The 25,521-nt window shown below is 42.8% G+C and overlaps 1 protein-coding gene across 9 annotated transcripts in view; it reads right to left on the bottom strand.

Moving 5' to 3' along the window:
* Positions 1–25,521, bottom strand: part of Efa6 (Exchange factor for Arf 6) — a 68,755-nt gene that overhangs the window by 10,745 nt on the left and 32,489 nt on the right. For 6 of the 9 annotated variants that reach the window (XM_076821565.1, XM_076821562.1, XM_076821566.1 and 3 more), the window contains exons 2-4: positions 16,963–17,029; positions 8,204–8,257; positions 808–1,180 (exon numbers count right to left, since the gene is read on the bottom strand). In XM_076821565.1, the coding sequence (XP_076677680.1) occupies positions 808–1,180; positions 8,204–8,257; positions 16,963–17,029 (494 nt within the window). Of the gene's footprint in view, positions 1–807; positions 1,181–8,203; positions 8,258–16,962; positions 17,030–23,627; positions 23,811–25,521 lie in introns of those variants that run through there. The other 3 variants (XM_076821564.1, XM_076821568.1, XM_076821567.1) reach the window with 3 other exon arrangements.

The following is a 25,521-nucleotide window of genomic DNA, read 5'->3' as shown; positions in this document are numbered from 1 at the left end:
TCTCTATCAGTATCAAGCCAGTTAACGGGAAAGGATTTGCTCAATTGGTCAGAAAGGGTGGAGGATGGAAACACATATTCGGTCAATGTTCAGAGAGTTTTAAAATAATACAGTTACCGAAGGAAGTATAGTATGTACTTGAAACACAAGAACGTATTCCCGATTGTACTACTCGCGCTTAGGTGGTACTCTCAAGGTTTGGGCACACATCAGTTCCGTACAGGATTGCCACTGATAAGAAGAGGGGCGTGGAGGATCTCTTCTTATGTTCCATGTCTGGGTGTACTTATTGTATTAGGTACAGCAGGACGTTCAACTCTCTGGTTAGGGTTTTCACTGACTTCTTGGTGTTTAAAGAGAGGTGTAAGAATAGATCCTCCACACCTCTCTTCTTCTTACACCGCCACGGAACTGATAAGTGTGCCCAAACCTTTGAACCCCAGGAAGCCTGTAAAAACCACCCGTAACCAGAGAGTTGAACGTCTAGAGGCGGATTCAGGAGCCTTCTTGGAGGGGGCGAAATATGTAGAAGTACATAAGTACATATTTGAACCTTCTTTTACAAGATTTAAAATTTGCTGGTAACTTATATTTTATTACCTCTATCTGATACTATAGCCTAAGTAATGAAATTCACATTAATTATTTATACAGAATAATACGCAATGTCATAATATTTTTCTATTTTATTACTCTGGATCCGCCCCTGTGAACGTTCTACTGTACCTAATACCACTAGCACAGCCAGACACAGGAGAAAATATATTCTAACACCAAGATTATAAGAATCACCCTTATCCCACTCACCTGGGCGTATTCTTCTGCCTGGTGAACTTGTCGCCAGATAGAGGCTCCCATTGGGCTCGTTCCTCCTCCTTGAAGCTGTCGATCGGAGGCAGGAGCGCCTCCAGCTCCGAAGAGCCGGAAGCGTCGCTATAGGAGCCGTTGCTTCTGGTTGCATATTGCGTCGTTGCGCCGGTTGGATCCTGCGGCGATCCACCAGGCAATTCTGGCGTCCGTGGTTTCCTGGATCCCGTGTCCTCGCCGTTGCCCGACGACACGGCCCTGGGATTATTCGCGAGGGTTGTCGCCTCGTGTGAGATCTTGGACGAGTCCGTTTCGTCGCACGCGAGCTGTCCAGGCGATAGCAGGCGACGCACGTGCGCCTTTATTGCGGGATCTAAGGGAATGACAACGGTATCTTTTATCCACACCATGGTAAAGGCAATTTCTCCTGTTTACCGTCCCGCAGACTGGTACCGGTAAATTCTTTCATTTGTATATAGGGATCAGGAACCCGCTTAAGAGAGAGTTCGGAATATAGAGATTTCGGGAGAATCGACTTTGGCGGAGTTGGTTAGGCAGTGAGCGGCGGATCCAAAGATCGCGGGTTCGAGTCCCCATCGCCCGAGGTTCAATTTTTCCGTGGCTTTTTTTCGTTTATTTCTACAGTGTGTACTTGCTGCGGGTGTTTGCCTGTATAAAATGGTATAAATAAATGTGGGTTCCGGGTGCATGCTGGGCAAAGTGATATAAAACGACATCAGAATTGTGCTGAACAGAGCCCAAAATACCACCACCCTTGTATCATTCGCGTGAGAACTCTCGAAAACCCCTCGACAACGGCTCAAGAAGCTCCCGCATTCAAAGAAACTCACCACAAACTCCCCTCAAACCTCTAAAAAGTCTCGTCCTTTTCCAAGCACCATCCCAGTTCCCCGATTCAGCTGACGATTCCATCAACGGGGCGCGCGGAAACGCGAATATCTTTCGCGCGACAAAGGTGTTCCAGGGCAGAAGGCACGTCTCTGTTCCAATCTACCTACGGCTGTCCCTCCACCCCAGTTTCAATCTCGTTGCACGCCGACGTGCGGCGGCTTCGCCCGGCGAGGAATCGCGCGTATTTTCAGCGAGCGGAGGGGTAACTGGGACAGCTCTTTCGGTGGGCGTGCATGAAGTCTGATTAAAAAGGCCGCCGCCGCGGCTATTTCGTTCTTCTCCGTCGGGAGAATTTATAGTCAGCGCGTGGACGACTTCAAAGTCCGCGGGGGCCGAAGGAAGGTACCTTCTGCGGGGGAGGGGCAGCGGGGTTGCCCCGCGGGGAAACGGGTCGCCGTGGAAGGCGCGAGAGGCGAGCAGACGCGAGTTCGATCCCCGCGGGTGGTTGGCTTGGAACGCGATTTACGAGTGGCAGGGAAACGGGACGAGGTGTCGCGGTTAAATAATGCGCGGACGCCTACGACGTGGAGGCGGTTGTCGAGGGGACACTACGACAACGACGAGCGGGGTGGCTGACGTTTACGTCGAGGAACTGTTCGACGAGACTTTATGATCTTGCAAGGGGGAGAGTGCAACGAGGAATGCCACCGTTCGTGCTTCGTCCTTAAAACGGGACACTTGGATGTTTCTATTCTTGGTGTACAATCGGGCACCGCTTCGGTGTAAATTACTAAAACCTCCCGCCTCTATCTGATCAAAATTGCAGTAGTATTAGGTGGAGGTTGCAGCGTGCTTAAATCTGAGAAGCTAAAGCTAAGAGGATCCTAACTCCTTAAGGGGTTACATCCACCTAGAGGTGTCCGGAAAAAAGCACACAAGTTCAGGAATTTTTTGGGGGAGAAGTATAAGTGAAAATCATGCGCAATGTTTTTCTACTAAAAGATACATCTTTTAACTATATTATTCTAAATTTTCATGAGATAGTATTATTAACTGAAGGAGATATCGGCTTGGATATAAGTCGCGTTTTTTTAAGCATTGGTGAGTGGTCAGTTACTTCTGAAAGTTATTTCTTTTTAAAATCTATTTGAATTTTTGCTTTCAGATGCATCGTTTGGCGTAGAGAATGTCCGCCTCATATCCAAGCCGATATCTCCTATAGTTAATAATAATATGTCATGAAAATTTAGAATAATATAGTTAAAAGATGTATCTTTTAGTAGAAAAACATTGCGTATGATTTTCACTTATACTTTTCCCCCAAAAAATTCCTGAACTTGTATGCTTTTTCCGAACCTCTAGATGGATGTAACCCCTTAATCATTCTACCTTTACCCTTCTTCTCCAGGGAAACAAGTTCCAAATGGAACTTGGAACTATTTAAGGTAAATTCGAGGCATCGTGGATAAAAATCCACGTAACACCGTGGCATCATAGCAATTAAATGTTGCTAAATCGTCAACGCGTCTAATTGCAGTAGAACGCATTCGTGCTCGAGCCTGGTGACTGAACTCTGGCGCGATACTGATCTAATGATAGAACAACGCTGGACGCGTATAGGCGCACTTGAACCTGATAGTAATAATAGAATCGCGCGATAATAACCCATAGAAAACGCCATCGCGTCACCACGCGCTAACTCCGCTCTTTACCTTGGTCTGCAGCGGCGTCGGGGCTCTAAAAGAGACGGCTACCTTCGTCGCCGTTCACACGTGCCCGGGGAAAAAGGGAGAGTGTCGAGGGCGGCGTAATTAATCGCACGAGCCAACGATCAAACGATGCGTCCGAGATAACAAACAATTTTCTATCAGAGTGAGTCATTGATTGCCCACGGTCTACGGGAGAGGATACGACCAACGACGTAATAGCTTCATAGACTCGGCTGACGTCCTTATCTCATTTTCTTCCTCTTTTCACCCCAAGAATTTGCAACGATTGGACGCAGTTAGAGCTGCTCGAGGATTTGGAAAACGCGAGCAGGGACGGGAAATTGAATGGTTTAATTTGGTCAGAAAACTTTGGGGATTTCGAGATAAAGTCAGCTTGCAAATATCGCAAATATTTGATTGGCACGATAAAAATTCAGCGCGTCAGTCCTTTTCAATTAAATGGGATTAAACTGCTCGCAATTTGAACAAATTTTAGCAGCTTTACGTTATCAGTAATTACTTGGTTGTTTCATTGCACATGGCAGTTATAAGTTCATATCACCTGCAAATGCCAGGCTGTAATAATATTTTTAATTTCGCCTGAATCTCGCATTAATCTTACGTAAGTCGCAATTTTTCTCCACGCTTTGCTCCATCGTTCCCCCCCAAGGGAGGATTAAACTGTCACCGGCTAATCACGGGCGATTAGCGTCCCCGAGAAACTCTGACCAATTTATGGCGAACGGCGACGGGAAAAACGCAAAACGACACGGGCATTGTGTCATTAAGTTACCGCACCGCGTCATGTCATTAATCAACAGTGGACGCTGCAATTAGTTTACCTTTCACGGAATAAAGTTCCACCGCCAGGCAACGATTCACTTAAACGCGTCATTTAAAGATCTAATGCTATAATAAATTCGTCATGGAATAATCGATACCTAAGTGTTAAAGCGATGTGTACAAGTCTGCTGGGAGATTTTCTTGAATCATTGATTCCTCAATAAACTAAAATACGGTGGACACTTGTATAATATCACTCATTAGACTTCGAAGCGTTAATTAGAACTGTGCAATAAAAATTGTGTTCTATTAATCCATTTTTTTGCTAAACACCTCCACATTAAATACTCGCGAGCTTTTCCAATTTGTCATCGATAGTAAACTATTTTAGTTTGAAATTTTATATTTCGTCTATTTTTGGAAATAAGAAACTTTCGTGCGTGAAACAGTGTAGGAACGATTGAATAGCTTTTCCTTGCAGTTTTAACTTTTAATAATTAGACTTTCAGCTACAATCTCCAATCAATTTCCGACTATCAAACTGCAGTTACTCGGCAACGGAGGGAGCAACGCCACGTCGATAGCAGCACCGACGAAACGGTAAATGAAATCGTTTGCATTTTCCCCCTTTTTCACTTCATGAATGCTAGATTACTTGGTATCGGTTGTTGGCGTTCAATGCACGTTTTAAATCGATATGTCGCTTTCCCTCGACACCGGGAATCCCTTTCGAACACAAGTGAGAAAAGCCAATTAGTCGCCGGTTGGGTCAGTGAACGCTGCCAGAGAAAAGCCGATTAGCAAACTGGCAATCGATAATACGTTAACTACACGTTAGTCGTCACATTATGCGCGGTAAGTAGCAATTCTTCTAGAGGATGCTCCACTCCTGTGTCCGTAATTAGTAGACTCACAAAAGCGGCGCGACTATAAACGATTTTTAAAAGATTCGGTACCGCGTCTCGACTTTTCCAATTCCTCCAATTACAGCTAAGAAAACACAGAATTGCAACTGAAGGTAGAAGATTTAGGAGCCTCTTTTGACTCCCTGGAAAATATTTTTCTAATGTTAATTATTGTAAAAAGGTTCATTTTGAGAAAGGACTGCGAGATTTCTGGTTAATGAGTTTATGAGATTCTGAAATCAGACCGCCGCGGAAGCTTTTCGAATTTTTCCAGCATTTTCTTGTACTTGCAATTTTGCTCGTTTCGATAGTCGAGGTATTACGCTCGATGGAGCGCGAAATGTGAAGCGCTGCGCTATTTCGTGGACACTGGGGTCATCCATGCAAAAGGGCAGATTCTATTCAGCAATTTTTCTCGTTTTTGGGCCAGATTAATGGATAGATATCCTTCTTTAATTCGCAATATCATTCGCGGAGATATTTGAGCTACTTTGGTCGTTACAGTGCAAAATGCGAAGCACTGTGGCTTCGGCCAAGTTCCATTTTCAGGATAACTTAGCGCAATATCTCTAAAAGTTTGCTACTTACGGGAACAAAATTTCGGGGATGTGTTACCCGTTACAGTGGCAGTCTGGCGAACCACGGGGTGACAAGGAAACTTTTAGTTTCTAAGAAATTCCACCTAGACCACCTACGATCCTAACTATTCCGCACAAGCTGGCGCCCAAAATGCTCAAACAAATAAAACAGAATTCCGTGATTCTTCCCCGCAGCTTACGCAACAAACACAATCTTTAGTAACACAAATACAATAACACATTGTGTTCACTCGGCGGAGCCTCTGAACCCGAGAAACCATGCCAAAGACCTGAATAATGCCATCGACTCTCACTTTTCTCATCATTAAGCCTGCGAGCCTAATTGAACATTTTAACGCTCCTCTTAAGAATCTCTTCTACTTCTTAACATAGAGTAAAGTGTACAAAATACAAGGGTACCCATCAATTTAACGAATCTACCTGATATTTACTAAAACTTTCTATTAGGTTCGCGCGGAAGATCTTCGTTAAAGCTAAAACCACGTTACATCTTTTTAATCAAAGTATTTCCCTTCTCTATCTATGACCTTCTACCACTTTTCCGCTAAAAGCACAAGTGGACGTAATAAAGGACAATTTGCACCGCTCCAACAGAAACCTGCGAATCTCCAACCTTGAATTAGTTAACGTCATCGAAGCAGTTTGGAAATTATATTAACGTAGGCCCTCGGGCTACTTCGAACACAGACTTAAATTGAGCTCAAACGTCGAACAGACGGCGGTGAGCGTATCCAGGCAAATTTTCCAATCCCCCTCGATCACGGTTCCCCATTTGCCCGAACCCCCGCCGCAGAACTGTGCCGCGGAACAGTTTCTTTCCCCCCCCCCTGTCGTTCGCTAAATTGATAGAGTAATTATTTAATCGGGTCATCGGGTTATTCGACGACAACTCCATCAGGCGAGGGGGAGCCTGCCCCCGTTTACGGGGCAGCCTGCCGTCCAATGGATTCAAGGTGAGCGTGCAGCGATAACGATAATCCGCTGTAAATCGGGCAGACACGACGGTTCTGTAAACCACCGTTGTACCTAGCCCCGCGGTAAGTTTACACAATGATTCCGCTCACGCAACGCGGCCAGCTGTCCCCTGATATTGCACGTTTCCGTATTTACGCTGAACAAATCGACTGGCGCGGCAACGTGATTCGGCGAACGGCATACGGGACGATTTTAGTGCGTGCGACTTCAGCATCTGCCCAGGGAAAGCTGGGGAAATGTGCAGGGTTCTCGCGGCTCCCAGAGCGAACCCTTAAGATAGGTACAGTGTTGCGGGGCGATCCATTTTCTAGCAAGATATTGGAAAGTTTGTATGAAGGTGTTACGTGACTGGTGGTCGCGGGAACAGGCTGTTACAGCAAGAAATAGATGTAAAGGGCGGAGGTGGGAAATGGCTCAAGGACTGAGAGGGTGTACGGTAGAAAGCTAGCACGCAAAAATTGCAGGAGGTTTGGATCATCGATCTTAATCTTCGAGTGATGTTAAACGTACGTGGCAAGTGGTAATTAATATTTCACGGGAAAATCTAATTTGAAGTTTTCCAAGTCATCTATATCATAAGCTTCTTTCTGCTCAGATATATATATACAGTTCTACTATTTAATTGGTCTTGTGATAAATTATTTATAACCATAGACGGGATTCGTAGAGGATACGGTTCAATTCGAACACGATTTTCCAGCGAAACTTTCAACGGCTCACCCTAAGCGTTTAACATGTTACTGTGCAAGAAGTAATGGGTTAAACAATATTATTTAAATCGCTATAAATTACAGAGATAATTTCCCCTAGTTAAGTGCACTGAATAAAGGATTCTGTTATTAGACACATTGCCAAATAACGTGGAGAAAACAGTGCCCTAAGTGCACAGTTTTATAAAATAGAAAGTCTTCGTTTGTCCACGATTTTTCCACCCACAATTTTCGTCTGCATAAAAAAAACATTGACTGCCCTGAGCAGTTTTGATTTTCCGCAGGAGTCTGGAAAGTCCAACTATATAAATTTAATCCAGATTGGCCAAAAGTTTTAGGTATACTAGTTAATAAGGAACGTGCTGATAAACCGAAATTTTATTTTGTATACACAGCGAGTCAAAATTCTCTCCACCCGAATGATTCAAGTAGGTACCTATGTAGTTCGAAAGAAATGCAGTCCAGATTATTGCTCATTCGTTTTAGTTTCTTTATAACTCCTTTTCGAAGGGTGGACAAACGAAAATTTTAGACAGACAAATGACAAACGAAAAAAAGCTGTTTCTATTTTATAGAAATTTACACTTGCGGATTCCAAGTTCACAATCCTGCCCTAAGTGCGTTAAACCCAAACTACCTAAAATACACAGTGTTCCTAATCTGTAAATGTGACACCGCCACGAATAAAAAAATCGCTAATAATTCGCATAAAGATCCTTGGCAATATTTTTCAGCCAGCATTAACTTAGAAGCCAAACCTCGTACAACCCCTAAGCCCCATTCGTCCCGAATAATCGTAAGTGAGCAGGGTGTCGCGGCCGTTAAGCGGATAAAAGAATGTTGCAGGTGTGCTTTTCACTTACCCCTTCGTAGCTTCAGGGTGACGGGGTCCGACGAGAGCCGCAGACATTTCAGCACTGGAACACAAAAACGAAGCTGGCTGGAGCGAACGGAGAGAAGAAACGTGTGGAAGCCGAAGGACGCGGAGCGACTGACGCGCTCGTAAAAGGAACCAGCCCCGTCCAACGACCCCCCCGAAAAAGCAGGGTGGAAAAGCGACTGGGAATGGGAATTACGGCGGATCCAGCTGTCGCGTCTTCCCCGCCACGGAATTCAGACGCCACTCTCTGCCATCGTTGCGATAGGTCGGGGCTGGTTGCCGTCGTGGATTAAGGAGGGAGCAAAGTCCTCCCCCCCCTTGTTTGGACGTACCCCCACGGGGCAGAAGGACGGGGCGCTAGGCCGTAATTTTGGCGGGAGGTTAATCGTTCCGGGGGCGTAAGCGTGATCCTCGCGTTACAATTAATTCGCGTAAAACGGGAAATTCACCCTTCCATCCCTTTAATACCAACTGTCACGTCTGCTCGCGCGGGCTGACGCCATTTAATCCCAATATGGCTGACGGGGTTCATTTCGGGGTACGTCCGCTTAATAGCGGCATGCAGGCTGTTGAGGAGGATGTGGAGCGACTCTTTATTAGGATTTATATTATGCGTTCGTGGTATGAAAAAGCCGGAGCACCGCGCGGGGAGTTTATGTATAATAATAAAGCTCTTGGGGGTGTAATTAGTGGCGGCTTTTAATTGAAATGAACTGTGAGATATTGTGTCAAGGATTTTTTTATTTTTATTGATAGAAGCTGGGTATAGAAAGCTGAAGAGATTGAGATTTAACCTTCACTCTTTGGTCAGGGGTGCGAAAACACACCAAGCTAATAAAAGCGTAAATAAAAAGTTACCGAATGGAAATTTTCCTAAGTATTCTTGTAGGAATGCTATCTGTGATATTTTTTACATAGAATTTGATAAAAATTTCAGTGAAATCGGTGAATTTGAATGCAGTATATAGTAGGTTTCAAAGGCACCTGAGCGCTTAACCGTGTATAGGGGTGCATATGCACCCTGATATTCCCCATGCAAAAATCAATTTTTGTAAGCAGCTGCGTTAGTATTGGATCTGCAGTGTGTTTTGTATTTACATTTCTGTTGCCTAAAATATATGGTTTTTAGTCATTTTTTGTTCAGCGTAATGTTATTATCCCTAAAATGGTTTGATGCAGCTTCAATTCGGTCTTTGCTTATGTTTCAAAGAAGTAAGTAGGGTAAACCAACCAGTAATTGACCGCATACCAGTGTCAATTATAAATTTAAACATTATTATATGTTTATAAATGGAGTGTAGTTGCACTTTTAATATCCTATATTTTTAGTTACGCGTATTAAGCAAACATTAATAAGTGCAATTCTTATTAAAAAGTATGCGGTGATTTACTGGGCTTCTACACATTTTACATTTTATAATTTTTTTTTTTAAATTACGATAAGAATAATTAATTGTTACTTTTTAATAATTTTAGTTAATTTTAAATACAACTTTTAAATTGTTGTATTTCAAATTAAATGTTACAATTCTTTCTACACTTATCTTCTTAAAAATTAACAAACTTTCACAAATACTTACGCAGCCAAAGTTTTTTCTGTAGGGGAGGCCGGGGCTAAAAGTTCCGATTTCGATAAAACATAAAAAATGACTGGAAAATAATGTAGTTATTCTCTTCACTATTGACTAATTTCTTGTTAAATTTATTATATCTTCTGATTTTAAGCTTGTGTTTAATATATTGTAATAGGTTTCCCATAGAAAGTAATTTATTTGTGGCTGATCGAAGCGGAACTTCTTACCCCTATATGGGGCAAGTTGTTATCGCATTGGGGTAAGTTGTTACTATGATATAAGAGTTGCCTTTTAATGAAATATTTCATTTTCTAATGAAATAAAGCAGAATTTTATTAATAATGTTAATTTATGAAGGTTCGGACCAACAAAAATGTATTATCTTTAAAAGAAAACCAAAAGCGACAGTTTTTATTTATCTTTACGCATATCTTCGATCGAAGTCATGTCCCTTTCCGCCTTTCATTCATATTGTTCGCATCTTAAAGCACAGCGGAAACAATTTATACATTTGCGGCAGGTCTGTGAAGATAGCACCCCCAAATTCGAATTTTTGGAAAAACTCAACGGCATTCGTTTGTCCATCGTTTGCCCACGTTTGCCCATCAAAAATTTTCGTTTGACCACCCTCCAAAAAAGAGTTATGAACAAAATAAAAAAATTGTCTTCATCACCCATCATGAATGCATTTCAATTTTTTAATAGAAGGATACGAATGTACCCGACCTGACCACGTTTGCTCACTCTCAGATTTCATTTGCCTACCCTCCAGAATTTAAATAAAAAATAAAAACCGCGAAAAAATGGGTATAGATGAAGCGATCGCGTTAAAGTTCGATTATTCTCGAAAATATTATCAAAATCGTTCTTTCAACGGTCCAGTTCGTTAGTTTAGATGTAGAAGAGATTTGCCCATCCATTAATTTCGTATGCCCACCCTTCAGAATCGAATTATTAATGAAGATAGCCAAGAAGTGCGGTACCCGTTGAAGCGATCGCGTTAAAGTTCGATTTTTCTGGAAAATATTATCAAAATCGTTCTTTCAACGATGCAGTCCGTTAGTTTAGATGTAGAAGAGATTTGCCCATGCATTAATTTCGTATGCCCACCCTCCAGAATCGAATTATTAATAAAGATAGCCAAGAAGTGCGGTGCTCGTTGAAGCGAATACCTTTCTGTTCGTTTTTTTCCGAATGAATTATCAAAATCGATTGTTCTTACCGTAAAGGTTAAAGGTGTTTGGTGACATGTTATCCAAAAAATGTTGCACACACTTCTTTCTCACTTTATTCGAACGACACTTCAATTTGTATCGCTCATCGAACACTTCACACTTTTCACACATCTGCAGCATGTGCAGAATAACACCAGAGTGGTTTTCTAGTCATTTTTCACTAATTACCGCAATGATATCGCACAACGGAAAATAATATAATGTCACAGTTACTTCACAAACCGTAAATGAACGCACGATCTCGCAAGAGTTGCGCCCGAACTCTGTAGACCGACTGACTTTCGTGCGTCGTTGGAAACAATTCGAGAGTGTCGCAGACATCTGTTTACGTTTCGGCACGTTCGATGACGACACGCAGCGCTGCTACCCTAACTAAAGGGGCGCAGCGCCGAGTGCCACTGCCGAAACGTAAACAGATGTCTGGCGATACTCTCGAATTATTTCCAACGACGCACTTCTTGGCTATCTTTGTTAATAATTCGATTCTGGAGGGTGGGCATACGAAATTAATGCATGGGCAAATCTCTTCTATATCTAAACTAACGGACTGCATCGTTGAAAGAACGATTTTGATATTATTTTCCAGAAAAATCGAACTTTAACGCGATCGCTTCAACGGGCACCGCACTTCTTGGCTATCTTTATTAATAATTCGATTCTGGAGGGTGGGCATACGAAATTAATGCATGGGCAAATCTCTTCTACATCTAAACTAACGGACTGCATCGTTGAAAGAACGATTTTGATAATATTTTCTAGAAAAATCGAACTTTAACGCGATCGCTTCACCTGTACCCTTCTTTTCGAGGTTTTTATTTTTTATTTAAATTCTGAAGGGTGAGCAAATGAAATCTGAGAGTGGGCAAACGTGGCCAGGTCGGGTATATTCGTATCCTTCTTTTAAAAAATTGAAATGCATTCATCGTGGGTGATGAAGACAAATTTTTTATTTTGTTCATAACTTTTTTTGGAGGGTGGGCAAAAAAAAATTTTTTATGGGCAAACGTGGGCAAACGAAGGACAATCATTTCCCACCGACAAATCATTAAAATGTTTTCATGGGGGTGCTGATGCAAATTTTTTTTGCCATAATTTTTTTTTGAAGGGTGGGCAAACGCAATTTTTTTATGGACAAACGTGGGCATACGATGAACAAACGAATGCCGTTGAGTTTTTTAAAAAAATCGAATTTGGGGGTGCTATCTTCACAGACCTATTTGCGGCGGGGCAAGTTTTTACGGTACCAACGTGCCCCAAGTCACGGTAACAACTAGCCCCTACCGACACATGTAGCAATTTCAAAGATTATTCTGCTTATACATGTATTCAAACGATAAACACTATTACACCATGTTCTTAAATGTCATTTGATCCATAAGGACGATTCAATCTATAATATCTACGTTAAATAATTGAAATAGACCAAAAAGTAATGATAGAAAAATTTTTACTTATCTGGTACGCGACTAATAGGTCCTTGCTTACAACCACACAATTCGCTGTCGCGGACGCTATTAAAGTGGGCGACAGAGTGGCGTGATCAACTCACACGGAAAAAATAATTTAAAGTACAACGCTCTTTTTATTTTGAAGATAGAGCCGTCGGAACAACTTACCCCCGGAACTTTTAGCCCCGGTCTCCCCTACAATTGGGACTGAAAATGCGTGGGGTATAATTACACCCCTGTACACGGTTAACGTTAAACTGTTAGTACGCAGAGCGAAGGTTAAAAGAATGAGGATTTGTGATAAGTTAATCAGTCCACTGGTAATGAAGATGCTTTAAAAATAAGATATTAAAGAGATCGTGTGCGGTTGTAATATTGATATACAATTGCGATTGAAATGTCGCGAATTTATCGAGGCATTTCATTAATCATTCACAGCTCTGCTGACATATGCAATTGGTTTGATAAGAGCGATGTGGGTATCGATCGTATCTGGAGATAACTGTTTGAATACATCTCTCAGATTCTATGCTTAATCCTCAACGTGTATAGAATTATATAATTATGTATGCAATAGAGACATTCGCTGGGAATGTGGAGGATAACCAGCATAATACTGCATTGTTCTTGCATTAAGGATAACAATAAATTTCATATATATTCTCAATGTAACACTATCATAACTTATAGCTTTGCTTTTCCTTCGCTTTGCTTCTCCTTCATTCTTTTACTCTGTACATATGTAACCGAAGGGTGACTACCCGTTTAAAATTAATAATAATAATAATAATAATAATAATAATAATAATAATAATACAGTAGAATTTATTATCATTTTTCTAATCAAATTTCAGACGCGAGTAACTTGATTCTAATGATATTATTCTATCGCCAATTTGATGATAATTGCCAGCAAAAATTCTTCAAACCCTACATTAACTTCAAGACAAGTTCGCTATGCAAAAAAGATTCAAAATTTTGAAGAAATAAAAATCTAGCGAATGAAGAAGAGGAACACAGGCGCGACCTGGTAAAACTTCATATTCTAATTCATTAAACCCCGAGAATGAGTTGAGAGGAGTTCGTGACTATTACTGAATGACCTGGCCATCATGCTGGAAAACTTTCTCGATTAACTCTCGGCGAAGCCTGTATAATATTATACTTCGAACGCAACGCGATCATAACGAACGAGATTCATTTAGGAAATTCGTGCGCTCGGTTTCATTTAACGAAACGAGAGCGTCCCCGAAGAGGAAACAAGCTTCGGCTGTAACTCACGAGCGAAACTTTCCTTTTTACTCGTTTCATCCAACCCCCGAGATTCGCCGGCACTCTTAACTAGATTCTTACTTGAATCACTGGCAACTTTGGACTGGCGATTTAGGGACCCTAATCCTTCTTTTTTTCTTTGTACGTAACTCTGTTTCGGATTTCATTACGAGGACGAGTCAAAAGGAATCTCTTTTCCTATTTATTTTCAGTCGCCACGCTGTTAATGCCAAAGAAGTTTCTGGTTTCCTCGAAAACTTCGCCTTTTTTCAAATATTTCATTGAGACCAGATTGTGTTAATCAGATTATTCTACAGTTACACAACGAAACGAGGAATAAACCTAGTTGCTAGTCATCTTTATTAATATACCCACAGTAACAGTAGTTCGTTAGCTCCATAACGAAACCACTGAGGAAGATTGAAAGACCCTAATGAATGAAAATTAATCCAACTCTGTATCGCGTAATCTCTATTGCGTGCGATTGAAATTAATTATCCGGGTGCCCATTAATTCTATGAATGCATCGTTTTGCTGTGACGTGGAAAATTTCTTACAGATGGACGTTTGAAAGATCGAAAGGTTAAGAAAGAAAGACGAGGACCGTGCACGAACAGATCCCCACTTGCAACCGATTTAAAATGGAAGTTAACTCGCTTACGTATCCGATTCTCCCTCGTGTTATCCAGCTCAATTTCGATGGCCATTCTGTTCGATATTCCGCAAATTTTGACCAATTTCCTCGCGACTTAAAACGATAAATTCGGAACAGTGCGAACAGGACAAACGCGATCGCGCGAAATGAGCATCGCGCAGCAAACATTCTATAAATTTAATTAAGTTATTACTCACTGCAGCTCGATTATTGGCAAACTAATTTAACTATACCACTAAATTACTCCTTCCGCCAGGTTTGAAAATACCGGGTCCCGAAGATGCAGGCGAGAATTTCATTCAAGAGGGGTCCGTCGCATGAAACTCAATTCTCTGGAGAAACGTTTCCCCCCTAAACGAAGGAAATCGCCGCATAAATTTTCCCGCTGGAAAGACACGCGTGCACGAAGTCGCGCGAAGTTTCATTGAAAATCCTGCAGGCCGATAAATATTCCGATAAAGCGGTCGAAGCGTTTTCCCACGAATTATCGCCGATCTCGCCTCGATCGCTGCGACCTCGTGGATTTTCCACTCGAGAGCAAGTGTCCCCCGTAAGTTTCGTTATGGGCTCGCGTGGAATTTTTCCCGACCGGCCGATATTTGACCGATTTCATTGGCCTTCGAGGCGATGAAAGGATCGAGGGATAAATTGGATCGACTTTCACTCGGATGCTTGCCACGTTTCAGCCGCCTCGTTCGCGAGTTGATCGTGATCGCGCGAACATAATACGATAATTACGAGGTTAATTGCGACGACCTTCCACGACTGTCTACGCCAACGAGAAAATTCGTGTTTTCTTTCTGCCGGAGTGAAAGTGGGGCGAGATTGAATCTGTTGAAACTCTGCCAGAAAACTGATTGATTTTCGTAAAACCTCGTAGTGCGTAGTCGCAGGTCTCTTGGAATAGGATTATTGATTCAATAAAATTGAAGAGATACGTACTATCTATGAAGAGACTAACGAGATACAGATAATTTAAGTGATTCTTCAAAAGGGCATATTTTCATTTTTCGGCCTTAAGGCAAATTTTGATCGCATCGACTTAATGATGTTAAATTACATCTAAACAGTGTTCCTGATTTCTCGATATTTTTCCTTTCTCAAGAAATCAGAATATACTTCTTGTTATATTGAATATACTACTGTTATATTTTCCGAAAAGTCTAGCTGCTTAGAATTTGTTTTGCCGTTTTAAACGTATCTGTCTCGGATATTAAATGAAAAAACGCGTCTTTTGAATCTTTTTGAAGAGATTCTAAATTACCTACGCAAAAATTTTGTAAAGGATAGAAAATCCCCTATATATTGATAAAGTTTAAAAAAAATTTGAAATTCCAATTTTCGGGATCTTCCCTTGTTAGTTATGAAATAACCTAAAAACCTAATAATAAATAAATAAATAAAACTTTTTTACCAGAAAAATTGTATGGTAATTATTCAATTATAATCCTGTAAAAGTGAATATTTTTTAGAAAGAGATGTAGTGGATGTAAGCATCATTACGATGATAAAACGAAGTCGTTTAAAGATGGGTACACGCTTGTGGCAAAGTAGGAAAATGGAGATCGTAAGATTTCCAGTGCTTTCGCATCTCTGCCATTACAGTGTTAAGATGGGTCCATATTTATATCGGAACAGCGAGTAGCGTGTAGCATCTCAACTATATTTCCATTATATAGTAACATCATCGTGCTATACAAGCCCAGAGAGCTAACTTGCTAGAGTTAAATTCGCGCTCCGTGCCTTCAAATGGGATTCCTAGATTGCTTTTGGGGTCTGTGTAAGGAACGTTGGATGAAAAGAAGGGATAGGAGCAGGCGGTAGTGTAAGTGACACGGCGCACACCACCACCCCCCCTCGTGCTCAAACTATGCGGCTCCAGCATCCCTTTGATGCCACTGCCAAATACCAACATTGCACCCAACAACTCCCGACATTTCGGCGCACCCAATTTTTGCTATATTAAATCTCCCAAAATCCCCTTTCGCAGTAACATACTGCAGTGAATACGCTACCCTATTCCATTACACCTACCCCCGCTCTGTATTTAAAATTCACACTTCCCGTAGATGATAAAGTGAATGAATAAAACGCGGTAGAAATTAATTCCCCGAAGCATCGAACTTCCTACCCCAATTCAGATCCGATTCAGCGCTGTTTTATCAATTTTCTACACCAACGACCTTACACCGAGTCCCGATAATCCGGATTTAGCGGGAACCAAACTCGAATTATGCAGCCTAATTTAACGTTTCGTTAAACGAAACAGTATTTCCCTTCTCCCTGCCCGCGTGCAGCTGTGATAAATTTCCAAAATCCATTTCTGCGGCCGCGTTGCCCTAGGCGCCTCGAGCCGTCCAATTTTCATTCCACCGCGAGATCCACCGTTCGTTTTACGCGAGGCGACCGTTCGGACGTAAGTGCGGACCCAGCTTAACCGTTCGATGCCCGACGCATAAAAAGGCGATACTCGGCCGACGGAGGTGGAGAAAAACGAGCGCGCTCCGCCGTCGGATGTGCATTATATCACGAGCGCTAAAGCAGGTCGATCTTCTTACCTTCTTTAGTACTGAATCGGTTGACATCGACTTCGTTCACCCTGAGTATGACATCACCGGCCTCGACCTGCAAAACCAACAGACACCGTTTCTATGAGAACGCATTCTGCCGAAGGATCAATTGGTCGGGGTGGATCGCGCCCTCCACCCCTCGAAGCGAAGGAGGGTATGTTTGTTTTCTACCCCCTGGGCAATTCCATCGCGCACGACAAAGTTCGGGGATCAATTCATCGGTGATTCGTTTGAATGCTTGTTGTTCGACGTTCACTCGGTACTCGCGAAAAACGGGAATCACCCCTTAGGTGGCTTTAATAATTGTAGTTCCAGGCGCGCGTTTCCGCGGGTATTCGTTATAACAGTGGGAAGGTAGTAAGGAGGAGAATAAAGGTTTAACTTAAAGACTTAAAGCCACGTTACCGCGCGTTTGATGACTATTCGCATGCTGCGATTATTCAGGGTGAAGAAGAAACGAGGAAGTAATCGTTTAAGGGGTATTTGAAGCAGGGTTGCCACCTTTTTTTTACAGGAAAATAATGTAAATTTGCTTTAGTGGAGTATGAAAAAAAGTACGCTCGGACAAGCTAAAAGTACAGTTTAATCGTATTAGTTTTTATTTCTTCCAAACATATTTTTTTATTGCTCTTAGCATTACGGAGCAACTTTTTACCATTTTTAAATAACTCAGCGGCATTATTGCACTCAATATTCGTATTAAAATATATAAGTAATTCGTTCTTTATTAAATTAAGAGATGTCCTGTTTCTCTCATCACGCCACTTCAGATTCGTGTCGGAGAAAACTTTCTCAGTAAATGCTGAGGTGGCAGGTACAGGCAGGAGATAAGAAATTACTATGAGATGATCGTACGTGTGTGCATTTAGCAACTACCTACAATAATGTTCCATTACGTTCCACGTGATATCAGTAATCGTGAAATAAAGTATTGTCGCGTAGTTTATCGTTGTTCGAAAGTATAGAGTACATTTACGTATTGTAACATAAGACACTTTATTTTGCGGGTGGCAATTCTAATTCGGGGCCGATACTGTTGTTTGAGTAACACTTATATAACGTGGTTTTATATTTTTTATTCTTGTAAATGGAGATAAAATATCCACGCCCTCGATGCGCGGAGCGTTCGAGCAGTAATACCCACGCGTAACTATCCCTCGAGCCCCCTCGATTAACGGCACAGTGGAAAGCAGGGGGATCGGACACCGTTTTCCCATTGCCATGGAAATCCAATTTTCTACGCGGTTTTAGTGCTTGCGTAACGCCGCGCAATCTCTGCATTATCATTCTCGAAAGACCGGGGCAAGGAAATGAACGTACTTTACATAACCCGCGGAGCCGTTGTTCAGTAACAACAACGGCGGCGCGATTATGCGATCGAGAGGAAACGGGCAAGCGAATAAACGGACCCGGCCCCGACAATGGGAACTTCTGCGTTACTTAAGCGCGGGGGGAAACGGGGAAAGGCAAATGGATGATAGTTGAGTCATCGTTTACTTGAAACGCGACTTTCTACTCCGTCCGATGGCTACTCGATATTAATAACTCGATCGAGAGGGAGGAAATAAGGAAGCCTGCGGAGGCGCACTTGAGCCGCCTCTGGTGAGATACGACTTTCCATCGCGGTAGTTACTTAGCAGTTGGACGCTCCAACTTCCGCGCCCCCTCCCTTGGAAAACCGTTCCCCTTAGTTCTTCTATTCCTATCCTATCGCGATTTTCCGCCCCTCCGGGGAAATAGCTCGACTGGAAATCGAAATTGTTTACGGGGCGCTATCCGTCATGGGGAGGCAGGGGGGCGAGACCAGAACCGAGTGGGATCTGTTGGAACGAGTAAATCCGATTCTTCTTTCATTTCGCTTTGGTCTTGTACGAATAAGGGAGCAGCTGCTGCGCGTAAAGAGCAGGCAGAATAAGAAACTTGTACGGAGAAATAAGAGACATTTACATATGGAAGATGGCTGGCAGCTCTGACATAAGATTCATAGTAATTGATATTAATTAAGGATATGATAATATTGTGTAGTTAATTCGCAAAACTAAAATTGCATTAAGGGGTTTCCTTGGTTAGAAAACTTTTTATTTTGTTTTTCATATGAAAAACGGTGTATTTCAAAATCAAACCGTAGGGGAAAGGTGGGATAGTTGATCAGGGGATACACGATCGCATCAGTTTTTTAATTAATATATTCGCAATGTGTGCCGCCTGGTATTCGTGGTAATGCTTGCATTATCGCAACACTTCACGTTGGAGTTTTCGCTTGGTCTTAAGAATATTCATGCAAAGTTTTATTCAAATTGGTTCACTAGTCTCTGAGACAGTTTTGATACCGCAGATATGAAAACGCTTTGGAAGAAGAGGCTGCAATGACATCATTTCTTAAGATATCAGATTTCTTTTTTAAGAGAATACAATTTAATTTATACACAAAAAGGTGTATATCTTGATTTCTAAAAATAACGTTTTTTTATATGAAAAAAAATTGATCAAAATAACCGTATTATCCGAGCTGTCAAATGTAGCCCCTTAATGGAATTTAAATTTCTACTCAATTCTCCACGCTGCACTGTTTGTTATCCTTCAGCAGGAATATGGACGCATGAATGGCGTTTAGTCATCAATTACCATTACCATTGCCAATTGGTCATCAATTATTATGACCCATTAGTAATTTGTTTACCGTGATCGCGTGTGTGTTAAGTATCGTGCGCGGTAAGCCTCCCAACGAATAAAAGCGTTTAATAAAATGGAAAGAGTAGCAACATCGTCGCTCCTCAGACCTGGCAAACGCAAATCTTTGATACATACGCGGGGACCAGGCCAGTTTGCCCTTATAACACGAGAGTCCGTATTCACGGGTACATTATCCGCAGTGCTGGCTAATTCCCTCGGTAATTTAATTGCAATTGCACGGTGACGTTCGTCGTATTTCAACGTCCATGGTATATTCAACGCTGCGAGGCCGCAAACACGCTGATGCGTTATACGCGTCTCTAAACTTGGATTATTCTCTGCACGGAGAATGACTATGTTGGTTTGAAAGTGTGACAACTACCTGCACCCATGAATAGAAGATTTATCGTTAATCCCCTGACAAGATAATGATACTGGCTAGCCATGCTGCTCGAAAAGCTAAAGATTAGCCTTTCCACGCTAGATAGGTACTTTCCTTTGCCTTTGTTTACTTCTGTTTATTAAATCAGCACTGTCTTCGGCAAAAGTGGATGCTTCGCTACTACACCTGTAACTATATGTTGCTAATATTGAGAACACAATGTGTGCGATAATTAAGTGTACTGCGGTGCTCAAGAAAAGATTCGTGGCCTAGGGTGGCAAATTGTGGGCGAATGAAATTGAAAAAGGTTTTTGCCCCCAACTTTTTACTTTTCCATCCCCAATAATAGCATAGATTTCTGTGATAGAATAAAATGTCTATCTATTTTCCCTAATACCAGAAGTGAAGGGTGATCTTTAAACACAGGCTTGAGACAACTTTAAGAACAATTTACTATTTTTTCGTGCAGCAAATTAGTAATAACTCATGTGTGTTGTTATATTCAGTTGAGTTTAAAATTGTCTTAACTCTTAAATTAAAAGAGCGACAGACGATTTTTAATACCGACTGTGCTATTGGTTAAGCAGAATCTGCACCGATTTCGATTTCTCTATAAAACACTGAGTGACGCAAGACTTTGAAAAACACCCTCTAAGTCGGTCAGCCCTTCAGCGGGGGAGGTTTTGTTCAAAGCGAGCCGTGCACATGCTTGGTCTGCTTTCAAAGTAAACATTCAAGAACTCTCGGACAACACTTCCAATGCTTCCCTGAAAATATCGACGTGAAAACACGCCACCCATGCACAGCACGCAAATCCCTCGGTAAGAAAACACGCTGCCGCCACTGAGGGTGTTAATTTAAAAGCGAATTTGATTGTAGAGTGACAATAAGTCAGGAGCTTTTATCGTGCAGTGTTCTGAATAAACAGAGTCGAAGCTAGGCCTCTATTTTACTCGGTAATGGAACAAAATGCTACCTCGCAACGTAACAGAAACACAGACATACCTACACTGCCGCTTATAAGTAGGGTGGATGCACCATTTGTGGCCACTTTAAAGTATACTTTAAAGCACCAGTTTTGGTCACTTCTTAAAAGATATAATATTTTTCCGTGTAAGCAATAAATGTAATCTTATACTATACAAAATATTTATGATGTAAAATTCTCCACATAATAATGATCTGCGAATAATTTAAAAATAAGATAATTATGCACATAGCCACAAACGGTGCATCTACCCTAAAAGGACACCTGCTTTATTTCCACAAAATGCGATATTCTGATTCTAATTTAGAATCCCAAATAAAGTAAAATTTCCAAAATAAAATTTCTCCAACCAAATTTGCAACATTTTTTCGCAATTATTCCATACAGAGCACGTGCCCAAATACTTCTCAACAGCAGTGTACATACATTCCTACAAATCACGGCCCAGTTATGGCTGCCAGCTGGATTCAAGGCAAAGGAATAATACAAACGCGAATCTCCGAATGCACGTTGGAATACGTCCGAAGCAAAGCCTAGGGGAAGTTGTGCGCGCAGAGGTTCGGCATCGCGATCCTGTCGCGCCGTTTCGCCACGATTTCGCGCATCGATCAGCAGCGTTGGAGAACACGAAGGTCGCTCGTAAATCAATTTCGAGGGTGCACCGGGCTCCTCTGCGCGCCCGATGCGCTCTGTAATAGATTTCGACTACAAACGGGTCAGCAGGGAGGGAGCGGGGGGTCCAAAATTCGTGCATTGTCCCGTGGGATTGTAAACACGCTCGCGGGACTCGGCCAGGACGGACACGAGCGGGCGCATCCCCCTGTTTATGGGGCACGGGGTAATTGGAGGGTGGTGTTTCGAGGACGGAGAGCAGCAGCCTTTCCAGCAGCGACGATATATTTCTGCGGGGATCGAGATCGACTAACAATGGGATCAAGATTTCGAGGCTGACATGGACAGAACTAATTGAAGAGCTTGTCGCGACAACGTGGGTGGCTGGGGGATGATTGTGATCTAGGAGCATGCTTGATGGAATCTCTTCGTGCTTGGGAAAGCTTGACGATTGTTCCCCGTCGGATCTAATCTCCACGTGCGTTCCGCTTTGAATGCGACACGAAATCTTGCAATTAGCCGGATCTCTGAATAGAATGGATTGGTCAATGAGGCTGGGATATTTGGTAGAATTTGATGCTCTTCTTCTTCTTCTTCTTCCCTTGTAAAAATATTTCTGTTCAGATACAATCAAGTTTGCGAAATCAATTTGCGGTTTGGTAGGAAGCCTCCTTTGTGATAAGACACTTGTGCCGCAGAAGAGGTCTTGGAACATCGCCTGATAGCTTTATTACTCCACAAAGGCTCGCATCAGCGGCTTAATTCATCCTGACCTCGTTAAGTAACGCTTCAACGGTCGTCCTGATGAGTTTAACGAAAACATCGTCGGACAGGGGCGCCGTAGAAAGTTCACCTACGCACTGAGATCGAATCGAGCGAACGTTACGAAATAATTTCACAGGAGAAGTTCTCGTCCCGTTCGGATTGGAAACCGCGGTTCCAGTTTGGTCCTCGTCGGTTTCCAGCGCGGCTTTGCGAATTTCCGCCCGCACCTGCAAATTACGCTTTGCAACAGTTTCCCTGCCCTGTGATGCGGAATGAAACTCGGTTCTTTGGAATTTCGGTGGCGGCGGGTATAAGTGATTGATCTAAAAAATTTGTATTTTGGAATTGTTTATGCAACATTCTGAGAGCTCAGAAATTATCAGCTTGTGGAGTTATCTTGCAAGCTTCGATGAAGCACGGTACTGATATCACGGCAATATTATTGCGGAAATGAAAGAGTCGTTTATCTGACGGTCTCAGCTGACGTGGATTAATTTTGCAGGATGAAGATATCAATTATAAATTTGAAGACTATCATCACTACCACTTTTATTCAGCTTCTCTGAATTCAACTGACTTTGAATTACTTATACAATTAAATAACTCAGTAATTAATCAAACTCTGCCCAAAGTATTACCATTGTCTGTCGCCACTATGTTTTATCGCCGAGGGATTCGCCTCCTACTTTGGCGTAGAATGTATTTTCACGTCGATCCGTTCTGAAAAGCATCCAAAGTATTGTCTGGCAATGTGTGTCCCGAATATTTGCTCGGCGCGAGTTGAGCAGAAGTTTCTCGGCAGAAACGATCACATTGTCTGTATTAGCAAGTGCTTGCCTGCCTTGAAGGGGCATTTCTCAGAACCTTGCAGCGCCCAAAGTGTTAAGCCAATCTTTCAGCTATAAATCGCCTTGGCGAATACCTGACTAAACATTGAACTACTCGCTACTACTATCTTGCACCCCAAAAGCAGTTACGCAACGCAAACTTGGCGCCTGTCGAAAAGCAGCGTCTCGTAAACATGCAAATGGCGATGGTGTTAATCACAAAACAATGCGTCGATCATCAGAAGGGAATTCGAAGGAGAACCAGTGGAGAGACGCAGGACGAATCTCCCGCTGGATTTACGTATACGTACACGTGGCTCCGCGTTTTCTATCGTGAAGGAAAATAGTCCCCGACGATGATCGTGATTAATTAGACGACAGGGCACTCGAGAAAACCGTTTTTCACCTGGTACAAGGGTGTGTACCCGACGTAATCGAACCTGTCGCCGCGTCGCGACAAGTATCGATCAAGGGGACGGCAGCAGCACCAGAGGCAGTACGCGAAATTGGGCATTTGGCGGAAAGGCGCGCGCGTAACTATGCGACTGCGGCCGAGAGAGAGAGCCCACTAGGAACAACAACTACGCGGGGATGCGACTGATCGGGAATCTCGGTCACGGATTAGAATTCAGGCAGCGCCTTGCTGGCAGCCGACGTTCGTATTTTTGTCTGCCGTGACATTGACTTTCCTCGGGCCGGCGTCCAACTAAGCTGGTCTCAAGTCGCGTGTAACGCACCCCGGGGCACGTACACGCGACTCAAGGATCGTGCGTCGCTGGTACAGCGTGCAGCCTTCTATTCAGAAAACAAACAACACAGCGCAGGCTACGTGCCTCGAGGAGAAACTCGCATTCGCGAGTCTTCAAATGTTTTCTAATATCCTGGAGAAAATAACTGTGGCTTTGCGACTGATGGCAGAGGGTGGCTTTTATTCCCGAGCAAAATCTGCCCGCCCTAGTTGCGCCTGGATTAATATTTGAGTCGATCAATTGTTATTCTGAAGAGAAATAGATAAAGTACGACGCTTGTGACTCCGTGCCTGGAGAACAAATGTTTTCTAATGTTCTGGGGAAAATTAAGAGTCTCGGTGGTGCAGTGCTAATGGCAGAGGAACTAGAAACGGGAGTCGCGGATGTGGTAGCATCTGCCTGAAAGTTTAATGGATTAACTGCATTATGTACAAGTGGAGCAGAAGAAGGGTAGCTCCGGTGGTCTTAAACCCGCGCAATTGCCATCAGAGGTGACCACCTCTGGCTCCAGAAGCCTCCTAAAGTCCCCTAATTTTAATCGCGCTGCAATTGTGCCCGAGGAACACTAATCCCCGCAACAAAGTCATCGCAGCTCGTCTATACGTGCCAAGGAGTTATCCCACAAATCTGGGATTACGAAAAGGTAGTAGGTGAGTGTAGTGCCAAAGGAATCAACGTGAAACTCGTGAAAGGCACTCTGGACTACAACCAGCACTTGGGGCATGTTACACACGTATCTGAAAGTTTCTCCAAGCAAAATAGAAGCCACTTGACTGTGATTAATTAAACTATCTACGTAGGAATTCTCTTTCCGTTGTTTCATTCAGCGGGGAAGGTTTCCATTATGAAGCCTCAGGTTCGCATGACGTTTTCGATACAAAGCTGCCATTTGTAGCTGCCCCCTTTGAACGTGAAATTTGTAGAGAAATCCACGAGGCACAAATTGTTTCAACCAGTTGCCAGTGACATTTCCGTCGGAACTACCTTCGCGATCTTAACAATGACGTTCTTCGTTGCGAAACTCGTGCGGCACGCCAAGTCAAGTTGGAGCGTTTTCAGAAATACTTGAGGCGATAGGGTCAAGTCAAAGCGGCCACTGTTCCCTCGAATCGCCGTGAATAATTTACAATCCACAGAGTCCGCGGCAATAGCTCTCCACGAGCGACTGAATCTGCAAAAGTGTTTCGGAGTGATTACTAAGCCACGCGGAAACCAGTTAATTCTGATATTTCGAAGTTGCCCGCGAACGAATCCCACTGCCCTCGAACTGCAGCAAATTCGGGTTCACAGCGGTGGAATGCGATTTTACACGAACGATCGAGCCAGTAACAGGATTAACGTCCCCTATCGATCTTTTTTTTTCTCTCCCGTCGACGCCATACGATCCTCCGACGGGCGAAGACTTTTCATTCGATTAAAATGCCGCAGAAATTGGGCGCGCTGTCCAATGATTCGATGAGAGCCGGATTCACCCGCTGGCAGCGGGGGGGAGAAGTGATATGTCCAGGACATTAGTGTCTTTGGTCAGCGGCCGGAATGGCAGCGTTAATT

The sequence above is a fragment of the Andrena cerasifolii genome, chromosome 10 (assembly GCF_050908995.1).
Source record: "Andrena cerasifolii isolate SP2316 chromosome 10, iyAndCera1_principal, whole genome shotgun sequence".
NCBI lineage: Eukaryota > Metazoa > Arthropoda > Insecta > Hymenoptera > Andrenidae > Andrena > Andrena cerasifolii.
The sequence above is the reverse complement of the archived record's forward strand: the minus strand, read 5'-3'. Positions and strand labels throughout refer to the sequence as shown.